The 25,369-nt window shown below is 38.8% G+C and overlaps 1 protein-coding gene across 1 annotated transcript in view; it reads left to right on the top strand.

The window, feature by feature from the left end:
* PDE4B (phosphodiesterase 4B) overlaps positions 1-25,369 on the top strand; it is a 628,586-nt gene that overhangs the window by 117,551 nt on the left and 485,666 nt on the right. The window contains exons 3-4 of the mRNA XM_051999487.1: positions 8,362-8,474; positions 18,822-19,060. Of these exons, the coding sequence (XP_051855447.1) occupies positions 8,362-8,474; positions 18,822-19,060 (352 nt within the window). The remainder of the gene's footprint in view (positions 1-8,361; positions 8,475-18,821; positions 19,061-25,369) is intronic.

The following is a 25,369-nucleotide window of genomic DNA, read 5'->3' as shown; positions in this document are numbered from 1 at the left end:
CTTACTATGGTGGGATCTCGCACAAGTAATTTTCTCCTCTGGATTTCAATGAGATCAGATGGTCTTTGAGGAGCCTTCCAACTCTAAACCTTTAGTAGTTAGAGGGCACAAGGGGCAACTGGGTACAGAGCCGGGAAAACACAGACATGTGACAAGGGGTCAGGCTGCCCAGGGGCAGAGGTGTGAGCTTGGAGATTGGCAGTGTCCACACAAACTCAACAGGCAGCTTCCCCTGGAAGTGGATCCTTTACATCCTAGGTTGTACCTCTCTGGGATGTCATCTTAAGTGCAAGCTCAGAGGAGATGGGTGGAACAGCACGTTCATAGTAATTCTGCTCAGGAGAATGTAGTTATGTAACTGCCTTGTGGTTCTGCCCCCAGAGATGAAGAGAAGACTTTGTAATGAGTTGCTGGTGGCTTGGGGTCCCAGCCCTGTCTTGGGAAAGGTCACTCGTTCTTACATGGCTTGTGCTTTATCTGGGCTCTCCTGCCATGAGCACAAGAAAATTCAATGGACTGGGTGGGACACTGGCCTTCCCTGACACAACTCGATCCACAGAATCCCACTGCCTGGAATGGGGGAGGCCACAAACATTTAATTAAACAAGCAGACAAATAAACAAATAAGCAAACAAATGAGCAAAAAAGGCAATTAATTCATTGAGTAATAAATGTAAAACAATCAATTCATTTTGGAACAAATGTAAAGTACAAAACGTGGTGGAGGAGGAAAAGAATGGTAAGAAGGCAAGAGTCTCTCCTAGTCCAATCAGCTGCCAAAGGGATCTTCCAAAAGCCCAAGTCTGGCCATTTCTCTTTGGCCCCATCCTCCCACTCAGTCAACTTCACCAACTTCCTCTTGCCTCAGATGTGAAGATTCTCTTCAGGCTTTCCAGACTGCCTCTCCTGTCTCTAAAGCCTTACACCCTTGTGTACCCTACAGTCTAGTGACATGGACTTCCTGGCTGTTTATCTCCTTTTACTGGGCATCTCCCCTATTTAGAATGCCCACTCTCCTTGCCTCCACTCATTGGACTCCCTTTAAAACTCACTTTCCCCGGTGGTCTTTGCCCTCCGAGTTTGCCTCCCAGGATATACCAAATGTGTCATGTATGTTCATAGTGCTTTGCATCTGGTTCCCCCCATTGGACTTAGATTCTCAAGAACAAGAACTGCTTTTGTTTTGCCTGTCTTTGTATCCCTAGAACTTAGTACACTCTGTGGGCGATGAGAAGCACTTAACAATGCTTTTTGCACTAATTATAAAAAATGAATTGATTATGAAGAATATTTCAATGCTTTTATAGAGGAGTTAGTTATAGAAGCATTAGTGACCCAGAGTCACAGAGCATCCTGGGAAGGATTGGAACCCAAACTCCTGAGATCACTCGGCTGGCCACTGTTTCAGTCTCAATCCTGCACTAATTGGAATTTATTTGCAATAAAGAATAGCCAACATTATTAATTTTAGATCACTAATTAACGAGCCTTATTTGTTAAATGCCTGGTTCTAGCCAATGTGCCAAGCACTGATATACCAAGAAAAAATGGTTCCTGCCTTCCAAACTCTTGTATTTTAGTGAAGGAGAGGACACAGATATAAATGGGTTCATATAAAATGAGTCCATGGAAGCAAATCTTAGAAAGAGAAGTGGCCCAAATTCAGACAGTGACCCAGTTCAGTCAAAACACTTTTACTGAGTGCCTACTATGTGCCTGGAACTGTGCTAGTGCTGACTCAAGGAAGCCTATTGAAGCCCTTCTGTCATGCTCCTTTGAGTCAAAGACAGAAAAGTGAACTCTGAGCTTTGGCCACAGAATCCAAGCTCAATGATCTGGAGACTTTGAGAATGGGCTGGGGACAAAGGGCACCCCTTGCCAGCTAGACTGGATTCAAAGACAAGTCACTGGAGGCTCAGTTATTGGAAGAGAAGCATTTGCTTTCCTAATGACTCTGGAGAATATACTGAAAAGGCATGGAAAGGTTGGGCTCAGCAGCAGTGGAGGGAGAGCTCAGTGGGACCAAATTAGCAGTCCTCCACGTTTTGTGGTAATTTGTTCATAAATTATGTTCTCATGTCAGAAAAAGAATTCATCTCCATGCCCACTCTAAGTTCCAACATATTGAAATAATTAGTTTTATTCATGTGAGTGTTGTTACAATTTGAACTAGTGAACAATTGAATCTTCAAAATACATGGGTAATTTGGATTACTGAAGGAAGGAGGGAGGGAAGGGAAGAAGGAAAAGAAGGAAGACAGAAAAGGACAGAAAGAGAAAAAAATGAAAAAAAAACAGAAGAAAGGAGATAGAAGGAAGGGGAAAGGGAAATAAAGAAGGAAAAAGAGAAAGAAGGAGTAAAGGAATTATAGGAAGAAAGGAATGAGAATAGAAAGAAAAGAGAAATGAAGGCAGGAAGCAAAGAAAGAAAGAAGAAAGGAATAAAAACATAACTCATGGCAGTGGACCAGCTTTGGTACAGAGGACAAACCTTGAATTCCCTCCTTTTGGCAAAGAAGTGCAAGCTTTCAAGAGCAGACTGTTGCACCAAAGAACTATTTTAATTCACTTCAACTAGTATTGGTCAGGTGCCTACTATGTGCTTTACATTGTTTTTAGGCAGGGCTGGAGAGTTTAGGTGAAGTAGCAAGAAGAAGTAATTGCTGCCCTCACGGACCTGATAGTTACTGTGGGAATATTTTATAAGGTAAAATGTATTGCAGGACATCAGCTAGGTGGTGCAGTGGTTAGAGTACAGTTCTGAAGTCAGAAAGGCTTGTGGTGATTTCAAATCCAGCCTTAGACATTTATTAGTGTGATCCTGGACAAGTCACTTAACCCTGCTTGCCTCAATTTCCTCATATGTAATATAAGCTGGAGAAGGAAATGGCAAACCACTCCAGTGTCTCTGCCAAGAAAACTCCCAAAAGGGCCCCAGAGAGTCAGATACGGGTGAACAAAAACAAGGACATGTCAACTCTCTGCTGCCTGGGTGGCAAGGATGTATGTTCAAGAAATGCAGGGGTTGTGTGGGAAGGGAGGGCAGACTTACAAGGGGCACAGAGACTCCAAGGAGGAAAGCTCCTCTGGCTGCCCTGCTGTTTAGCCTGTCCCTGATCAAGCATCTTGTCAACATCATGGCTGACCTCTGGTCCCCCAGCCTCCATTAGATGCCCTCCAGCAAGAAACCGCGGCTGTCTCAGGCAGCCAGTGCTCTTGGGGCAGCTCAAATGGGCAGGACGTTTTCTCTGACATTGGAGTCAAAACCTGTCTCTTTGAAACTTTCTATTGATCCTTGTCTTTCTCTCTGGGGCTAAGTGGGATGTCTCCTTCCACCTGACAGCCTCTCAATTGCAAATGCAGCTAGGTGACACAGTGACTAGAGAAATGGACTGGGAGTGGGGAAAACCCAGATTCTGATTCTACTTCCATCACATACTAACAGTCACCAAGCACTATCTGCCTCAGTTTCCTCATTTGTAAAGTGGGGATAATAATAGTGCCTATTTCATAGGGCTGTTGTAAGGATCAAATGAGATAACAAGTGTAAAGTGCTTTCTATTATAAAAATGCCAGCTACTGCTAATAAGGTCATTTTCCTGTCTGAAAAGTGATCTCTAAGAGCTCCTTTGCACAAAAGTAAATATCATATTCTGTTTTCTTGTCTTTTTGTAATGATGAGAATGGGTAATGAAGGCAAATTCCATATTTTGGTTAGAGAAGTTTGTGTAATTATGCTTATTGACATTTTCAATGGTGAGGACATTTTCCACAATGGCCATTCTTAGATATTTAGACATCTAACTATAAAGTGTTTCTGATCTCACTAGTGGGTCAGTCAGTCAACAATACTTTATTAATTATTTATCATGTGTCAGGAACTGAGGTATGGACTGATTTTTTTTTGGTACAGCTTTGATTGATTGATTGATTGATTTTGTAGCTTTTTATTTACAAGATATATGCATGGGTAATTTTTCAGTATTGACAGTTGTAAATCCTTTTGTTCCAACTTTTTCCCTCCTTCCCCTCGCCCCCTCCCCCAGATGGCAAGTTGACCCATACATGTTAAATATGTTAAAGTATAAGTTAAATACAATGTATGTATACATGTATGGACTGATTTTAAATAATGCCCTCCAAAGGGCAGCCCTTGAACCCAGGGATCCATCAGAGACCATGTAATGCTACACACACATATGTATGTTTACATACATGTATATGTGCACATACATAGACATACATCAATATTTGTGTATGCATGAGGAAAACCATCTGAAAACTGAACGGGGTGGGAAGAGACTTAAGACCAGGAGACTGAGCAGATGGCTACTTAAGAGTCCCAATGAGAGGTTATGTAAGCCTGCTCCTGGATGGAGGGCTGTATGAGTGTAGAGAAGGCAACATATACAGGTAATGTCATGAAGAGATAAATGGCAAGATTCAGCCCCAAACCGGAAATCTAAGTGTGTGGAATCAAGGATGGCAGCAAGTTTTAAAGTTTGGGTGACAGGGATCCTTATGGATAAGATCTAGCTCTTAGACAGCCTTGAAGATCAGTCAAGTGCTTTAGATAGATAGATAGATAGATAGATTTACTCATTTGAGAGTCACAACAATCCTGTGAGGCAGGTGCTGTTATGTCCATTTTATAGCTAAGGAAAACTAGGCAGGAAATGTTGAGTGAGTTGCCCACAGTCACATGGTTGGCGAGTGTCTGAATCATGATTCGAGTTTTCTTGATTCCAAGTCCCTAATTCTATTGACTGCATGACATACTTTGCTTTATAACAATAGGAAAGTTGAGGAGAGAGAAGTGTTTCAAGGAAAAAATAGAATTTTTTTTCTATTTTGAATGATATGTGATCTCAACATTGATTAAGTGCATTTCTTTCCTAAATTATATTTTATTTTCCCCAATTACATGTAAAAACAATTTTAAACGTGCTTATTTTTAAGTTTTAAGGTCTAAAAGTTATCTTTCTTTCCCTTCTCTTTCCCTCCCTGAGATAATAAGAAATCTGATTTAAATTATACATGTGGAATCATATAAAACATTTCCATATTAGATATTTGGTAGAGGAAAATTGAAACCAATAGGAGAAGAAGGAAAAACAGAAGGAGGAGGAAGAGGAGGGAAAGAAGGAAAGAAAGAAGTGAAAAATTGCATGCTTCAAAACCTGTATTGTGATGCCATTAGTTCTTTCTCTAGAAGACAGCATTTTTCATCATGAATGGCGTTGTCTTGGATCAGTGTATTGCTGAGAATAGTTGTCTTTCACAGTTGATCGTACTTACAATATTGAGGATACCGTGTACAACATTCTCCTGCTTCTCCTCACTTCATTTTGCATCTGTTTATATAAGTCTTTCCAGGCTTTTCTGAAATAATTCTACTTGCCTTTTCTTATTGCACAATACTATTCCATTACAATCTTATACCACAACTTGTTCAGTCATTCTCCAACTGATAGATATCCCCTCAATTTCCAATTTTAGCTACTATAAAGATTTTTATACAAATAGGCCCTCCCCTCCCCCTTTTTTATCTCTTTAAGATGTAGACCTAGCAATGATATGGCAGGATAGAAAGATTTGCAGTTTTATAGCCCTTTGGACATAGTTCCAAATTGCTCTCTGGAATATCTAGATCAGTTCACAACTCCACCAGCAATGTGTTGATGTCCCAGTTTCCCCACATTCCCTTCGACATTTACCATTTTCCTTTTCTGTCATTTTAGCCAATCTAATAGGTGTGACATGATACCTCACAATTTTTTAAATGGTCATTTCTTTAATTAATAGAGATTTAGACCATTTTTACATGATTATACATAGTTTTGATTTCTTTGTCCAAAAGCTGCTGGTTCATAACCTTTGGCCATTTATCAATCAAGGAATGACTTGTATTCTTATAAATTTCACTCAGATGTATGTGTGTTTGTGTGTATAAAAATGAATCCTTTATCAGAGATACTAGTTATAAAAATAGAAAACATATTTCTAACTTCCAACAGGTACATATGTATATTTCTATATGTACATATATGTTAATAATTTCACAGTTAATGATATATATGGGAACTTTCAACATCAGGTGACTTTTTGTTTGGAACCGGATATTTATCTATAAAGGAATGTAGATCCAAAGCTGAAGAAGAGGTAATGCAGCTAAATTAGTATATAAGTAAAAGGTGATTTAGTTTCATTTCAATTTATTCTTAGAAATAGACAAGTTCTGATTATGTTTTATTCTTAGAAATTAAAAGAAGGCAATATGATATTCTATTCAATAGATACAAAGAGAAAGGCAAAGGGACACCATCCTTCTGTTCTATAGTATGTTTACATTAACAGTGACAGATCGGAAGAAGGAGAAGGAAGATGCAGGAGAGAAAAACAGATCAGACAAGAGAAGGGAATAAATATTTATATAGCACCTACTATGTGCGGGGCACCGTGCTAAGCACTTTACAAATTTACAAATATAATCTCATCTGGTCTCACAAAAATCCTGAGAGGTAGTCACTATTTTATATATATATATATATCCTTTTTATAGTTGGAGAAACTGAGGTAGAGAGAGTTCATTGACTTTGCCAGAGTTGAATTTCTGCTCAGGTCTGTTTTAACTACCAGTTCAGCTCTCTATCCCCTGTGCTACCTCGCTGCCTCCCTAGGGGAAGGGAAGAATTCACACTGGGTGGGATCCTGGAAATCTCCCAGTGGACCAATGTTCTCTCCCTTCTCCCCTGTGCATGATCCCTTTAACTTTGTGGATTTTGAGTCTGGTGTCCACATCGATTCATAAAGTGAAGCTCTAAAGCCAGAAGCTCCCCTTTCCTGGCCGATACCAGGAGTGGCCACTCCTTACTTAGCATTCTGCAGTTAAGCTCAGGACTGAGCCACCATCGTGCTCTTGATCTCTTTGTGTCACAAAGGCAGACGTTGAGAGAGGTGTGTGTTTCAAGCACTGGGATGTACAGAATCCAGAAAGCCCAGACTATCGACCTGCTGTTCAGAAGGAATCCGTCAGCCTTGTGATCCCCAGACCTCGGGGAACTCCCACACGGAGTCAGATTCTGATATTCAGTGACTCTTTCATTGCATTGTGGTTTTGTTCTCTCAAGACCCAGCTTGTCATACTTTGATCATCTGCTGGCTCTGCCATCTCACTGACTGAGCAACCCCCCCCACCTGCCAGTAGCTACTCATAGGATCATAGGATAAGAGCGGGAATCGATCAATCAACAAGCGTTTGTTAAAAACTTTCTACATATCAGGACAGCTAGGGTCGCATCCACTGATGGACCTGGAGTCAGGCATAGAGTCCAAATCTGCCTTAGACACTAGCTATGTGACGCTTAACTCTGCCTCAGTTTCCACACCTGTAAAATAAGCTGGGGAAGGAAATGGCAACCACTCTAGTATTTTGCCAAGACCCCAGATGGGGTCATGAAACATCAGGTGCTCCTACGTGAAAGTACAACAGTTGGGCCGTTCTAAGCACTAACAACCCAAAGACAAGCCTTATACAGTTCCTGCCTTCAAGGAGCTTCCATTGGATAGGTAAGGACCTGAAAGTCCAACCCCTTCTTATTTCGCATCTAATACTTTTGACTTCCATGTTCTCTCATAAATTCTCAATGGGGGGAGCTGGGGATACTTTTTTGTATTCCTCATGATTGTTTATGGATACTTGTGGAGGTTATAGTAACTATAATAAAGCAAATACTTTTATAGCACTTGGAAGTTTATAAATCATGTCACATTTAATCCTCACAGTAGTCCTGAGAGCTAGATGTTATTTTTATTCCCATTTTACAGTTGAGGAATTTGAGGCTGTGAAGTCTCAGCATCACACAGGGAGGCTGGATGTAAATGCGGATCTTTTTGAAAAATCAACTTTCCATCCACTGTGCCAGCCAGAAGGTGACCTCCGGGAAAGCAGGAACAGGGCACACGCTAATGCAGGGAATCGCTATGAGCTGTGAATTTAGTGAAACTTGAGTGAATCCAATTGTTTCCTTTCCTTAATTAGTTGCCTCCTTGTTTCACTTTTTTTCATTTATACACAGCTGAGTCCAATCTAATTCAATGTAATGTTCACTGGCTAAGCTGTTCTGACCACTGGGGTTCCGAGTGACCAGGACCTCGGAGCTTACTTACAACTAGAAGCTGAGGGGTGTTTGGGATGGCAGAAGGGACTTCTGAAATGACAGAATAGGTCTTGAACTTTTGCTTTCATCCTTTGCTGACAGCCTGGCAGATTCTCCAGGTGAGCTGGAGGAGAGCGAGCTGCCCGCTTGGGCTTCCCTGCTTGACTGAGCCATCACCTTGGTCTTCCCTTGCTCCCCGTAGGTGGTGAGAGTCCCCCCAAGAGCTGGACTGAAGAACAAGCAACGCACGAAGGGCCTCCCTTTCCAGTGATAATGAAGAAAAGCCGGAGTGTTATGACAGTGACCGCTGATGAGGTAAGGCTTTGGGTTCAGAGGTTTTCCCATTTCTGCCTTGGGATCATGTAGCGCAGAAGCTGGGGGAGAAGGCTAAGCAGAAAAAGGGCAACATTTCTTCGAGGTTCTAGATCCAGGACCCCAAGACAATGTAGAGGTCTTCTGCTCCAACTTGTCATTTCTTATACGTGGGTAAACTGAGGTCCTGGGTGAATAAACATCAGAGATGGGTTTGAACTGAGGTTCTCTGAGTCCTTATTGAGGGCTCAGCTCCATCAGATGATATGCGTAAGGTGCTTAGCACAGTGCCTGGTACAGAGATGCTCCTTCCAGTCCTTCATTCCACAAGAGGACCAAAATGATGTCCCCATGTTGTCTATGTTCAGTGGGTCTGAGTATGGTTGATCAGACCAAGGTGAACTTGTCCTTATCAGGCACTAATCATCCCTATGAACATTTGGAGTGCAGGTGGCACTTCCTTCTTTCCTTTCTTCCTTCCCTCCCTCTCTTCCTCCCTCCCTTCCTCCCTCCCTTCCTCCCTCCCTCTTTTCCTCACTTCCTTCCCTCCTTCTTTTCCTCATTTCCCTTCCTTCCTTCCTTCCTTCCTTCCTTCCTTCCTTCCTTCCTTCTTCCTTCCTCCCTCCCTCCCTCCCTCCCTCCCTCCCTCCTTCCTTCCTTCCTTCCTTCCTTCCTTCCTTCTTCCTTCCTTCCTCCTTCCTTCCTTCCTTCCTTCCTTCCTTCCTTTCTTTCTTCCTTCCTTCCTTCAATCCTACCTTCCTTTCTTCAATCCTACCTTCCTTCCTTCTATCCTTTCTTTCCTTCTGTCCTACTTTCCTTCCTTCTCTCTTACCTTCCTTCCTTCTTTTCTTCCCCCTTTCTTCACTTTCCCCCCCCTCTTTCCTAAGCCACCTGACACAGATCCAGCACTCTACCACCAGAATGCTGCTCTGAGGAGGAAAGAATTTGAGATCAGAGGATTTGGCTTCAAGTCTTCCTTCTGCTCCTTTTTACCTTAATGAATATGTCATGTCATTTCTCTAAGCTTCAGTTTCCTTATGTGTAACTAGAAGAGTTCCAAATTCTGTCCCAAGTCTCTATCTACATATGTACCTTTGTTTTCAGACCATTTCCTCAATTCTCTCATTTGTAGAAATGAGGGAGTGCATTGGACTTTTTTCTGATGTTGTTAATGAGCTCCTTTCTATCAATAATAGCAAACAGAAAAGAGCTGAAAAAATGATTTTGATTTTCTAGCTCCTTTGCTGTTGAATACTGAGCTTGTTTTTAGAAAGAGAGAAAACAGGAGACAACTAGGCTTCTGATGATTACCTTTGCTGAGATCAAGCTTCAGACAATATTCATCCCCCTCCCTTTTTTTTTTTTCTAGATTGTAATAGGTCTTTTGAGCCTCCTGGTGTGAACTAATTGCCCCATTATCCCTTCTCTTTCCACTTTTTCAAGTGCAGATCTTTTCCCACCCCTTAATGTCTTTTTCATTGATATCATCACATCAGAATCCATTCACAACCAAACCTTCAGTCCATGTGATGCCTGCTTCTGTCTGCCCCAGTGACAGATACAATTCTCAAGAGATAGATATTATTTTTCCATCTAGGGATATAAATAGTTTAACATATATATTATACATATATATAAAACAGTTTAACATATATATATATGTGTGTGTATATATATATGAATACACACACACACATATGTCCCCTTGATATTTGAAGTGTTGTTGTCTGGCAGCTTGCAGTATTTTTTTCTTGAAAGTTTTAAAGTTTCACAACAATGTTCCACGGGGTTTTGTGGAATCTCTTTCCAGAGATAATAGATGGATTCTTTCAGTGAATATTTCCCCCATTTCTAGAATATTGGGGTAGTTTTCCTTAACCACCTCTTGTAGAATGCTCTCCAGACTTTTTTTTGGTCATGGCCTTCAGGTATGTCACTAATTTTTAAATTGTCTCTTCTGGATCGCCTGTTTTGTCAATGAGTTTATTTCACATTTTCTTTCATTTTTTCATTCTTTTTTGTTTGCTGTCAAAGTCATTAGCTTCCATTTTTCCTGTTCAAAATAGTTTTTAATGTGTGATTTTCTTCTGAAATCTTTTGTATCTCTATGTAGTTTATTCTACTGTTTAAGGATTTTTTTTCTTCAGACAATTTTTTCTTCTTTATCCAAATTGCGGGCTCTCACGCATACCTCTCATTTCTTCTCATTTTTTCTTCTTCTCTTATTTGCCTTTTGAAATCTTTTATGAGCATTTCCAAGAAGCATCTTTAGGCCTGAGACCAATTTATCTCACTCTTTGAGATTTCTTCTGTGGACATTCTGTCCTCTGAGTTTGTGTTTTGGTCTGCCCTGTTACCATAGTAGCTTTCTATGATTTTTGCTTTTCTGGTTTTTGTTCATTTTCTTTTCTTTTGATATTTTCTCTAATTTCGATATTTTATGGTTGAGTTGTGCTCCTGAAATAAAGGGAGCACTGTCCTAAGCTTCTCATGCAGCTCTGAGCCTTGGCTTTGAGCACAGAGGCGTCTTGTGTTTGTAAGGGGTAGCTTTGTTTGATCTTTTCAGGAAACAGCCTGGTTTTTCCAAACCTTGCTTTCTGAGCTGGAACCCTCTGATTCCAGTAGAGGAGGACTTCTACTGAGCCAAGACGGAGGGTTTTAGTTGCTGATTTGCTGTCCCAGAGACTATTTGACCTGGGTTAAACACCCTTTTCATCCCAGTGAGAATGACTTTTCTTGAAGTTTTTTTTTTTTTTTTCAGTCTATCTTGAGCTGGAAAATGGTTTCCTTCCATCAGACTCTTTCAGAGGCTTGGTTTCATATAGTATTCGAGGGAAACTGTGATTACCTTTGTTCACTGATAAAATAACCAACTGAAGAGATGAACTCCTCACTTAGTACTGGGTGGCTTTACAAATTACCTCCAGATTTTGGCAGAGTGGTTTTGTTTTTAAAAAAGTAAGTAGAGGGAGATATTAGCAGCTGGTTACTTTCCCAAGACCACACCGTCAGTGTGGGGTTCCAATAAGGTTTTTTCCAGCTTCTGATTTTGTGCCCTTTGCTTCACATAATACTTCCTCTTCCATGTACCGCATGGTGAAGAAAAATACATCTGCTGCATGCTGAGCAAGACTGGGAACTAGAATACAGGACAAACATCAAGAGGGATCAGGGACTATGGAAATTATATAGATTACATATCTGTCTCTCTGCATCCCCCCTAGTACCTCCCCTTCCTGTCTCTCTCTGTCTCTGTCTTTCTCTGTCTCTGTCTTTTGCTTTCTCTCTGTTTCTGTCTTTCTCTCTGTGACTGGCTCTATCTCTTTGTTTTTCTCTCTTTCACTCTCTGTTTTTCTCTGTGTGTTTCTGTGTATCTCTCTGTGTTTCTGCCGGTTTCAATGTCTCCCCCCTTCCTGTCTCTCTCTGTATCTCTCTCTTCCTCTCTCCTTCTTCCATCTTCATCTCTCTTTTTCCCCCTCACCCCTTTTCTTCCCTCCCCTCTCACTCATACCCACTTACCACACATCATATACCACATCCCATTTTGTACAAGAGAAAATCATTGCTGTGAAGCAAATAAGCTCTAATAAGGAGTAGGGGTTTCTTTGCAGCCAGTGAAGGCTAGTATTGTCTGGCAGGAATTAAGTGGTTTCTTGAGCAAGAAGGACAGGAAAAATAAAGCTTTACTTAAGAAGGACTAAGGAAACAAGAACTTAATTACCCCGAAGGGCATCTCAGAGTGAGATGAACTCTGATTAAGAAGCTGTAGTAAGGATGGAGACCAGTTCATACGTGAAATCTAAGGAGAAGAATAAACAAGTTACTGTATAACACTCTAGTAGTTAAGTATTGAGCAAAGATATAATCTTATTTTGAGATTTATTTATTATTATTATTTTTAATTTTCCCCCTAACTCTCAAGTAATTAAATGATTTCTGACTGGAAGGGAGATATTGAAAATTTATAGTTCATTTTCTACATTAATAATTATACTCAGTTAAACATTTACAAAAGAATTGATCATGTGATATATATCTCCAATGCCCTCATTTATTTGGCTTTGACAAAGAAAAGATACTGAGCTGTTCTACCCCAAAAGACATCCCTCTTCACTTGACGCCTGCCACTTTAGGTACTCTCATGAAACCATTTATAATCTGATTCTCTTGGGGATTCCTAAGTGCTGTTTTTTCTCGTGTAAAGTCAACTGGGAGCTGAAAACAATATTATTCATATACGTCAGGGCTATTTTTTTTTTCACTAACTCAGAAAGTTGACCTTGATCTGCGGGAAGGACGTCAAGAACCCGATTTTATTCAGTCTCTCTGACTGAATTTCCATGCCAGAGGCTCCTGTCTCTGTCCTCCACATTGTCTCTCCATTCTCCCCATTCTCCCTGATCCATATTTGATCTAGTGATACCTTCAACCTTTTAAGCTTGCAGATAATCAGTAGGATCCCCATCTGAACTTGCCACATGCACATTGCCCAAATTCTGTTAGCCTCCCATTGTGGGTAGTTGCATCAGCCTTTCTGATTGACATTACTCAGGACTCCAACCACAAGCTCTCACTCTGTGCTCACATTTTGCTCTTGAAATAATTCAAAGCCCTGGGGGCTACTTTCCCAGCCAAGTCCTATCCATTAATTAGCAGCATCCTGACCAATCCTTTTTAGCCTGGAAGGCAATTAATACACACACACACACACACACACACACACACACACAGAGTTGGAGGTCTCTGTTTGGCTCTGGCTTCAAGCCACTCTATTCAGATTATCAGAGACAAGCATATTGCCCATGTGAATTGGACCTAGATACCATATCTCTGTTCCTAGCTTATTGATTGGGGTTTTATAATTCTTGGGGCAGAAGTTAGTTCATAATCCCAATGAAATTGGAAATTATATAAATATAGAAATGTATAGTATTCACCCATAGAGAGCACATACAACATTTGGCTTCTGAATGGCTAGACAGCCATACTGGATAAGGTGATGGGCCTAGTATTAGGAAGAACTGAATTCAAAACCAGTCTTAGATATTTACTAACTGTGTAACCCTGGGCAAGTTATTTCACCACTTGTCTGCCTGCCTTTCCTTAACTATACAACGGGGATAATAATAGTACCTCTGGACCAAGATTATTTTGAGGATCAAATAAGATATTTGTAAAGGGCTTAGCATAGTGCCTGGCAAATATATAAACATATATATATATACACATATATATATATGTATATATATGTATATATATACACACATATATGTAAATATATATATATATATATATATATATATATATATATATATATATGCTTGTTATGTGCAGCATGATAAATGCGGAAATATAGAGAGAAGAATTGCACTTTTAACATATATTGGATTACTTGCTGTCTAGGCAAAAGGGTTGAGGGAAGGAAGGGAAAAAAATTGGAACACAAGGTTTTGCAGAATTGAATGTCAAAAACTCTTTGTATATATTTTGAAAATAAAAAGCTATTACTTTTTATTATTATTATTATTTTTTGCTTTTTATTTTTTTTAAACTTTTTATTGACAGAACCCATGCCAGGGTAATTTTTTACAGCATTATCCCTTGCACTCACTTCTGTTCTGATTTTTCCCCTCCCTCCCTCCACCCCCTCCCCCCGATGGCAAGCAGTCCTTTATATGTTAAATAGGTTACAGTTTACCCTAGATACAATATATGTGTGCAGAACTGAACAGTTTTCTTGTTGCACAGGGAGAATTGGATTCAGAAGGTAGAAATAACCCGGGAAGAAAAACAAAAATGCAAGCAGTTTATATTCATTTTTCAGTGTTCTTTCTTTGGGTGTAGCTGCTTCTGTCCATCCTTGATCAATTGAAACTGAATTAGCTCTCATTATCGAAGAGATCCACTTCCATCAGAATCCATCCTCAAACAGTATTGTTGTTGAGGTATATAATGATCTCCTGGTTCTGCTCATTTCACTTAGCATCAGTTCATGTAAGTCTCGCCAGTCCTCTCTGTATTCATCCTGCTGGTCATTTCTTACAGAACAATAATATTCCATAACATTCATATACCACAATTTACCCAGCCATTCTCCAATTGATTTTCCAGCTTCTAGCCACTACAAACAGGGCTGCCACAAACATTTTTGCACATGTGGGTCCCTTTCCCTTCTTTAGTATCTCTTTGGAGTATAAGCCCAATAGAAACACTGCTGGATCAAAGGGGATGCACAGTTTGATAACTTTTTGAGTATAGTTCCAAAGTGCTCTCCAGAATGGCTGAATGTGTTCACAATTCCATCAACAATGTATCAGTGTCTCTGTTTTCCCACATCCCCTCTAACATTCCCCATTATCTTTCCCTGTCATTCTAGCCAATCTGACAGGTGTGTAATGGTATCTCAGAGTTGTCTTAATTTGCATTTCTCTGATTAATAATAGTTTGGAGCATATTTTCTTATGGCTATAAATAATTTTAATTTCTTCGTCTGAGAAATGTCTGTTCATGTCCTTTGACCATTTATCAATTGGAGAACGGCTTGATTTCTTATAAATTAGAATCAATTTTCTATATATTTTGAAATGAGGCCTTTATCAGAACCTTTGACTATAAAAATGGTTTCCTAGTTTGTTGCTTCCCTTCTAATCTTGTCTGCATTTGTTTTGTTTGAACAAAAACTTTTCAATTTGATATAATCAAAATTTTCTATTTTGTGGTCAATAGTGATCTCTAGTTCTTCTTTGGTCATAAATTCCTTCCTCTTCCACAGGTCTGAGAGGTAAACTATCCTATGCGTTTCCAATTTATTTATAATCTCCTTCTTTATGCCTAGGTCATGAACCCATTTTGACCTTATCTTGGTGTATGGTGTTATGTGTGGGTCAATGCCTAGTTTCTGCCATACTAATTTCCAATTTTCCCAGCAATTTTTGTCAAATACTGCATTTCTTATCCCAAAAACAGGCGTCTTTGGGTTTGTCAAACACTATATAATTAAATTTATTGGCTGTTTTGTCCTTTGAACCTAACCTATTCCATTGATCAACTAGTCTATTTCTTAGCCAATACCAGATGGTTTTAGTAACTGCTGCTTTATAATATAATTTTAGATCTGGTACAGCTAGGCAAAAGCTATTACTTTAAAAATAATAAATTCTTCTTTCCTTCTTAGCCATAAATAAGGGCTGGAATTTTGTTGGAATTTTGTGTACCCAATTATATCAAACTGGATTTTTGTTGGTATTTTATGTACCCAACTGTATATACAATCTACCAAGGGGCCTGCCGACACTCCCTCCAATGATACAGATTCAAACTCATCCTGCCTTCTCATTTTGATTGACTCTTTTCCATTATTTTCACTCAGTGCATCATGATGGAGGGAAGGTCTACCTTGTGTTTCCTTCATAAATGACCAGAAACTGATGGAATTTCCTTTGGTGATCCTTCTTTCTTCTATGTACCCATCACACACACATTGGCTTTATTTTTACTTACATCTTTTTTATTATGTTTTTTGTACAACTTTTCATTTGTAATTCCTTTTAGCAATGCATTGCCATCTTCCCAAAAGCATTTCTATTGCCCTTAGTTTTTTCTTCTTAATTTTTTTTCTATAGAGATTCTAATGTTTCACATCTCACAGACATAAATAACAAATGCCAGGAGACTTGATATTTCAAAGATAGGCTTTTGTTTCAGGAGAAAATGTGATGTATAAAAAAATCCTGAGAAACAATTTCTGAATAATTAACCATTTTATGTAATTTTTAAAAGGATAGTCATTTGGCCATCACCTTTAAACTAAAGACAGATTGTAGTGATTTCTTGATGCTTATGTGTTCTTGAAAGAGTCAGTATCCCTCCAGGTGACAATCAATTCTGATTGGTTAACAATGTATAAGAAGAATGAAAATTATAATTTTCTAATGCGGCCCTGGGGGATGTGACTTTGATTATGTCACTTTTACTTCCAGACCATGCCCAGTCAAGGCAATCTAAACAAAGGATCTACCCAAGCCTGAGTGGAGCACTATAGACTTTCCCACTTGGATAGGATCTGAGTAAGACTGAGGATAAAGTTAAATCCAATCTCATTATTAGTTCTACCTCTCAAGGACTGATCTGATAAAGCAGAGAATGTGGAAACAGGAAGAGAAAAAAATTCTGGATCGTCCTCTTAGCAAACGGTTACCGAGATAAGCGAAAATAATTCTCTCTCTTAAAAGTTGGAAACCTTAAAAGAACTTTGTAATTTCCTGAAAGCCATCTGCGCTGCTCTACCCATCTTGTTCACTTGTGAGTCCAAATTACTGTCCTTTTGGAGTGTCTAACACAGGAGGTAGCAAGAGAATGAAGAAAGCCTAAATGGTTAGCTTGCCATATGCAGTAAGACAGAGAACTTAAATAGCACAATACATATATACATATAAATACATGTGTACATATATGAACGCATACGTGTATTGTACACACATGCTCAAGGGTTAGGGTTAGGTTATAAGCAGCGTATAATATACTGGGCAAGAATGTGTACATGCATGTATATGCATGTGTATCTGTATATGTGTGTGTTGTGCAATATTATACCATATGTACATATCTGACTGTATATTACAGTGTGGAAAGTTAGATTCATTCACTCGAGTGAATTAGCACAACTTCATCCTTGAGAAGGGGCCCAAGCCTCGTCTTCTGCCTTTATCATTCTCATCACAGTCACTTCCATGGGGTTGGAAAATTGACTGACCTCTGGTCAAGTGGGCGTGCCCATCAGGCTGGAGTGGCAATGACTGGAGCACTGATCCCTTTCTCTGTCACATGGAGGAAATGGAAGGATTCCAGAACCCCAGCATGTTCTAAATTAAATGAAGGGGATTGAAAAAATAAAGATGGAAACTGTCTAGCTGCTCTTGGAGTTGGAAAAATCTGGATTCAAGTCCTGCTTCTGCTACATCCTGGATATGTGATTCTGGACTAGTTTCATGTCTTTCAGTGCTCCCAACTGACTCTCTAAGACTCTAAGTTTTATAAGAGTTGCTGATTTGGATTGGTGAAGAGAGTTCCTCCAGGAGCAGATCATTATGCCCACAAAATAACAAGTGTATGAGAAAGAAAAAAAATGGAGGGACCTTACACATATCATCTATTATAACTATGCTAATTTCCCTTAGCTTGGGGTACCTCAGATGCTCATATATGCTCAATAACCAAAGACTTTTCCTGTTCTTCTCTAAGTTTTCCCTTTATTCTCTTCTATTTTGGTAAGGAATTTATTTCTAGATTTTTCTTTGCTGATAATACTTACAATTATTGGCTCTTAAAGAATAGAACATGGTGGAATTGGGGATGGACAAGGTAGATCATTCCAAAATACCCCCAAATAAATCCCACTTGGAACACTTTAACTGATGGATATTTATTATTATTATCATCATTATTATTAGCAACAGAAAATCTATTTTTTGCCTTATTCTCTCCCAAGGCTAATATTAAAATTAATGTTCATTCCCTGAAGATATACCAACTGATGAATGGTGGAAATTTTCCTGCAGGCAAACTGGGATTCAGAAAGAAATCTTGCAGATTTTCTGGAGATAATTGATAATTAACTATATCTGATTTAGACCTAAGATTGTAATTCTTCTAAGCATTAAATTGATCATGTTTACATATTAGAAACATTAAAGACACATTAGAAACATTAAAGACATATTCAAAAATCAGAAGATCAGATAATGGTTCAGTAGAAAGGATTCTGAATTTGGGAGACTTTGAATTCCTAGGACCAGAATGAATATGAATATGTTATTCTACAGAATAAAATAAACAGAAACCAAAGATCAATGTCCACAGTGGCTGTGATGTATATATGGGAAGATCACCAAAAAGGAAGTCCAACATTGAGCAATGGAAAAACCAGTGAAGTGCCCAGAGAAGACATAGTTAGAAATATTTCCTCTCTCATGACTGTGCATGTAGAATATTTATATTATTATATTAATTATATCTAAATGCATATATAATTATATTGTATCATATGATTATAATAATTTATATTATATGTAATATATTTATCTATTATATTTGTATATAAACACACATATATAATTTCGACCATGAAGGAGGGAGTATCTTCAATTATATCTTTTATGAAACCTTCATTGGTTTTTTCATTATTCAGTGTTGAATTTCGTTTTATTCTATTCCATCTATTCATTTACACATACACCATAGCCCTTGTGGAGATTGATCTTTGAGTCCTGTTAATTTCCTTGAGTGAAATATCCATTGCATTCATAATTCACTTTTTCTTTTGTTCTTTTTTTCCCCTTCTTTTCATTCCAGAATGTCAAGGATTACTTGGAATGTGGCCTGAGTAAATCTTACAGCTCCTCCAGTAACACCCTAGGGATCGACCTCTGGAGAGGGAGGAGATGCTGCTCTGGGAATCTCCAGTTGCCCCCACTGTCCCAGAGACAGTCGGAAAGAGCCCGAACGCCTGATGGAGATAGCATTTCAAGACCCACCACTCTTCCTTTGCTGACGCTTCCAAGCATCGCCATCACTACCGTAAGCCAAGAGAGGTAAGTGGTTTCCAAATCCAGTTTCCAGATTAAATTTAATTTGCCAAGTGCTGTTTTCCAGCCCTGTTGCAGGGATGCCAAGGGCTTTACTCTCCTTATTTAAATCATCGCGTCTTCATGAAATAGTTACTGGGCTTTGGGGAACGTCTGTGTCTCTTGTCACTTCACACTGTGGCTTCTTAGCAGTGAAACTGTTTTCTGGAATTAGCATGAAAGAGTTTGGGTTTGAGTCGGGATGTGTGTAAACAGGAACCAAGAAATGCTTTTATTAATGGCAAAAGGCAGAGAAAGTGTGTCCCGCCTCAATTGTTTCAAGACGGCTTTGATGGTTCGTATATAAACAAACACAGACAGTCCAATAAAACCAAATCTTGTTTAAACTGCCAATTTGAATAAAGACATTTCTTGCCAGTGAAGCCATGAGTACATTTGCTGATTGCTATTCTATTGGTTGACGAGGCAGCACGGTAGGTGGTGGGAAAGTGCCTTGACATCAAGAAAACTTTGGTTTGGTCCTGCCTTTGACACACTATGGCTAAGTGATCCTGTGCAAGTGACTTAACTTCTTAGTGCCTGAAAACTATAGAAATGGGCTGGGTGAAGTGGTAGAAGGCGCTTCCTTATTTAAGGATTTCTTCTACCAGTGAAATTTAAGGTCCATTCTCTTCCTTTATCATCTTTTCTCTGCTATCATCCTTATTCAATATTTGTAATGTTGCCTGGAAAGTCTTACCGTGTTGTCCAAAAGGGTTCTCAATCTGAGTCTGGGTAATTGGATATTTTGGCGATTTTACGTTGGTCCATCAAAGAGTATTTTGCAATATCTAGACTGATTAATGTCATGGACGTGTAGGGAAGGTAGGGGAAGTGTTTTGGCAATTCCAGCTTGTCTTAGCAAGGGAATATTGCGTGGTCTATGTTGTCTATTCAGGACTGAGGAACCTTTTTTTTTTTTCTTCTTCTTCTTCTAAGAAGCCGTTTGGATATTTATAACATCGTTTTGGGGCTGCACAAAATTATCAACTTATAGAACTCAGGCAGTGGGTGGCTGTGTTCTACCTAGCTTTCAGCTCATCATTGCCTGCAATGCAAATGGTTTTGCAGCCCTCCTATGTCCCGCAGGCTGGGGGTTCCCCACCCTGCTCTATATTGACTCATACAGGAAATGCTTTGAGGATTATAAACGGGCTCATCAGAGGAATATTTTGGAATGTCTGGATTGGCAATCGAGAGATTACCCTGTACTAGATCATGTCGGAAAAATCTATTTAAATCCCTTGATGACAAATGGTATGCAGCCCTCTGTTGATGTTGTGATATGTGGGAATGCAGAAATATATCAGATTATGTGCTCAATTCTTTCTTCATTTAACTGTAGAGAGTTTCTTCCTGAATTTCTCTGCACCCAGGATTATATGCTTCAAAGATGAAAAAATCAGATTCAGACCCAAAAACAATATGGCAGGTAATCTGGTTCACCTCCCTCATTTCACAGACAAAAAAAGCAGGACCAGAAAATGTTCAAGGTCTTGTACATTTAGGTGGCAGAAGCAGAGTTGAATTCAGGTCTTCTCCTACTGGATCCAATTTTCTTTCCATGCTGCATCTTAAGTTCTCCTGTTGAAAACAAAACTTCTTAAACTTTCAGATAATTTTAGTAGGTTTATTAGATAATTAGGATTATCTCATCCAAACTTCCAGAAAATTGTAATGTTATAGTTTCGAAATATTTCTTAATATCACTGTTTCAGGGAGAAGAATCTTAGAAGCTTAACTTTCAAATGGAGTATCATTTGAGTGAAAATCAAAGTTTTTCCTCAGCCTTAGATTTCATACCTTTTTAAAGTAGAAAAATTAAATACCATAATTCATATAGTGAATCTGACTAATGAATCATACGACATATCAAGCTTCCCAACATTAATGAATATTTGTTTTTGTTTTGTTTTGTTTTTACTTATAGCTCCTTTTTGTAAGAGGCAAATGTTTAAGACAAAGTTCCTTGCAAATCCAGAATTCCCTAGAAAACATTCTGAAAGAAGTATTTTATAACTTGTCTAAGAATGACACAATAGAATCTCATTATGGCCATACTTGATTCGTGTTGATTAATTTCATGATCTGAGTTTGAATTCCACTCCAGACACCTGAAAGCTGTGTCTAAGTATATCTTAGTCTCAATTTTCTCATCTGCAAAACTGAGATAAAAGCAACAGCCATGTCACAGATTTACTATCTCAATTGATATTTCAATATAAAACATTTGGCAAAATTTGAAGTACCATATATATATGGATTGTTATTTGTGTTGGTCATAGCATATTCTTTTAATTAGATGTAATAATCATTCTCAATATTATTGAGTAGTAGTCAGACAAAGTGGATAGAAAGCCAACCTTGAAATCTGGAAAACATGAATTCAGGTCTTTCATTTGATACATGCTAGTTGAATGATCCTGGAAAAGTCACTGAAACATATCCCAAGCTACTCACTAAAAGTATAACTTGAAGATCAGGTGCTAACTGATGAACAACAACAACAACAATGGCTAGCACTAATGGAGTAGTTGTTTAAGGTTTGTCAAGTACTTTACAAATATTATCTCACATTATCCTTGCAACAACACTGGGAGATAGGGGCTATTATTATCCCTGTTTTACAGTCATATGATTTGGCTCTCATAGCAAGGAAGTAGCTAAGCACAGATTTGAACTCAACTTCTCCTGATTCCATGTCCAGCATTGTATCCAATGCGTCGCCTTGCTACTCTTCCTTATAGAGAGCGTTCCACACCAGGATCACTTTGTATTGATGGAAATATCGATTCATTGTCATTATTAATATTATTGTATGATTGGAGATGAATCATTTTGTTGCAGCCCCAGTGAATATTTAAAAGATTTCAGAAGAAGAGAGACATTGACTAATCCAAAGCCAATTCATTTTCTGTCTGGACACAATCATAATCTCAGATTTAGATTCTTAAAGACTTCCACCAGAATTATATTTAGGCTCCACCATCTGTCCTTCTGTGGGATTAAATGTACCTCATGAGCCGGGAAGCTGAGTAAATTTGCACCACTTCAGAAATCAAGGACTGCATCCTTTCAGACAGAGTGTATGCTGAGAATTCCTTATCCAAGCTGGTTGGAATTTCCCAATCTAGGACTTTTGAATAGGTCCATTGAGGTGCTATTTTGCCTCAATGTCTCCTGTCCAAGATCTCAAACTGCATTTTGCCCTCACCTTAAGTTTTGAAGCCTGAGTACGACTTTCTCATGTCCATTGTCTACTTGTTTTATTCCTGGGTCATGGTGGTAGAATATGGTCCAAAGAAGGAGGGGTTATCAGATACTAGCAGGTTTTTATTGTACCCACAGTCTGTCACAAGTTGACAGCCTGCTGAAGATTTCAATTAAATATTGTCTCCTTCCATATTGCCATTTATCCGTTGATCTCAAAGCTCTGTTTCCGGGATCAAAATAACCACAGATGCCGTGTGCAAATGCCACAAATTCAACCAGAGTTGTCTCTGGAAGGGGATGCTGACAGGATACACATCTGCTTACTGTTCACCAAGCTCTGCCATCTTGACATCTCCTGGCTTGGCAAATGCTTGTCAGACGTGTTTCCTTCCATCCTCTACTGTCAGCTAGCAGGGCATGAATTCTCTTTAAAGATTACTTGGCCCAGTCAAACTTGGAGAGGTTTTCCATGCACGCTATCACTCATGTTCCATGTGATTCATAAATGGTTTTCAAGACTTCTCTCCCATTTTTGAGTACTTTGCTCTGATTTCTCTTCTTAAAGAAGAGCATTGATATCAACAAGGGTGTTAGGATGGGATGGGATCATGGGCTCATTGGGTTTAGATCTGGAAGGGAGTGCTTTCAGTCCAGCCCCACATTTTGCAGATTAGGAAATTGAGACCTGGAAAGGTGAGTCCTTTGTCTCCTGTCACATGGTGTCTTGAGTGAAATTTGACAAAAAGGTAATTGAAGCAGATCTTCACAGGCATGGCACAGGGGTATGGTACCTGTCAATAAATTGGTCAGTGATTTGCCTGCATTTATGCCAAATACCCTGAGCAAAAGGATAATTCCCCTTACATAGTGTTTGGGGAATATGAAAAAAAATAGAATAGGGTAGAAGATATCAAAGAAATTAGTATGAAATAATTGGTTACAAAGCTGAAGCTCAGGGAATAATGTGATTGGTTAAAAGTTTGCTAATGGAGGCTAGCAATGACCCCCTCTTCTTATCTCATGAAATGAAGAAATGCTCATTGTTTGATTCCAAGTGTGAGATAGGAGCCCAGACTTTTGGGCAGCAAACCAGATATCCCTGAATGAAAAGCTTGATGGAGTAAAGATGTCAGCCCCATCTTTGTTTTCACACTCATTTCTCAAGGTTAGCAAAATTCCTTGCTTTTTTAAACTTAACCCATCCCAGGCCAACTGAACTCTGAACTAAGTTCAGAAACAAAGAACTGTGACTTAAGCACTTGCAGGACAAGAGCAATTGCTTGTAAATAGGATTGATAAGAAAATAATACTGGAAGGGGCAGCTAGGTGGTGCAGTGGATAGAGCACCAAGGAGGACCTGAGCTTAAATCTGGTTTCAGACACTTAACATTTCCTGGGCAAGTCACTTATAACTCCATTTGTCTCAGCAAAAATAAAAATAAAAATAAAAAAATAAAAAATAAATAAAAATTAAGATAAATAAAGAGAGAGAGAGAGAGAGAGAGAGAGAGAGAGAGAGAGAGAGAGAGAGAGGGAGGGAGAAGACAGACAGACAGACAGAAGCAATCTTAATGTTCTCAACAGTTAGAATCGATTAAGCAATTGACATTTATTGAGCATCTGCTCAGTAGCAGGCACCAAGGTAGGGATGCAGAAAAAGATAAGAGTCCCTGCCCTCCTGGAGGTATCTATTCCACGGCTTGATTCTGAGAACAACAGACTTAGCAATGGAAGGGCCAGGGTAGGGCTGGGAAAGATTTGGACCCATAAGTTTGAACCCATCCTCAGAATTCCTTTCATTCGATCTTGTTGCTTTCCATTCATTGTTCATTGATTTAAAACTGGAAGGAAACCCAATGAGCCCATGATCCTATTCCCGAAATCAGTGCTTTTCTCTCAGTGCTATTCAGAAACAGGAGAGAGATCCTGAAATCCATTGATGAATCACATAGAACATGAGTGATAGTGTGCCCTGCTAGAGAATTCATGCCCTGCTAGTTAATAGTAGAAAATGGAGAGAAACATGTCTGAAAGATGAGGAAACTGGGGGTCAGAGAGATGAAGTAATTTCTTCACAAAGGAAGTGAAAGATCTTGGCTTGGTCACTGATGTCCAATTCAGTTCTCTTTCTAATGCTCCACACTCCCTCTTTATCAGGTTAGAATTCTACTTATGTGTCTCCTTGGCTCTGATAAGTCATTGATGCCTATTTAAAAGAAAAAGAGAGTACCAAGAGCAGGGGCAAACCTTTTTGTTAGGGCCAAGGGATGAGGCAGCAGTAAGCTGTTCAGTGGACCAGACTTTCTCACAGTCTTGTTTTCCCTCCCCATGTTTTCCTTTTAAAGTGGCATGTGGGCTTTGGAAGGGATCATCAAATGTCTATCTCCTGATCAGTGCTTCCCATGGCTTAAAGTGGAAAAAACATTTCAAGCCTTTATTTCAGTTCCATGATATCAGCAGTAAATGTGAATCAAGTATTTTATTAACTAGGAGAAGAAAGGGAGTAATTAAGGGTATGTATATGTGTATATACACATGAATATACATATACACACGTATATAATAAATATATATATCTTTATATATGTATGCATATATCATATATACATATACACACATATATACATATATATATGTAGTTCAAGGAACTTTAAAAAGTTAGGATTCATATTCAAGAATTCCTTTCATTTAATTTTATAATTTTTAAAAGAAATCTATTTTTTATCATAGCTTTTTATTTACAAGATATGTGATGGATAATTTTTCAGCATTGACAATTGCAAAATCTTTTGTTCCAATTTTTCCCTCCTTCCCCTCACCCCCTCCCCCCAGATGGCAGGTTGACCAATACATGTTAAATATGTTAAAGTATATGTTAAATATATGTATACATATCCATACAGTTATTCTGCTGCACAAAAAGAATTGGACTTTGAAATAGTGTACAATTAGTCTGTGAAGGAAATCAAAAATGCAGACGGGCAAAAATAGAGGATTGGGAATTCTATGTAGTGAAGAAACCTATTTTTAATAATAGCTTCCATGTATATAGCAGATACAATG

Source organism: Antechinus flavipes, chromosome 4 (assembly GCF_016432865.1).
Source record: "Antechinus flavipes isolate AdamAnt ecotype Samford, QLD, Australia chromosome 4, AdamAnt_v2, whole genome shotgun sequence".
NCBI classification, from domain to species: domain Eukaryota; kingdom Metazoa; phylum Chordata; class Mammalia; order Dasyuromorphia; family Dasyuridae; genus Antechinus; species Antechinus flavipes.
This window is presented reverse-complemented; position numbering and strand designations above follow the sequence as displayed.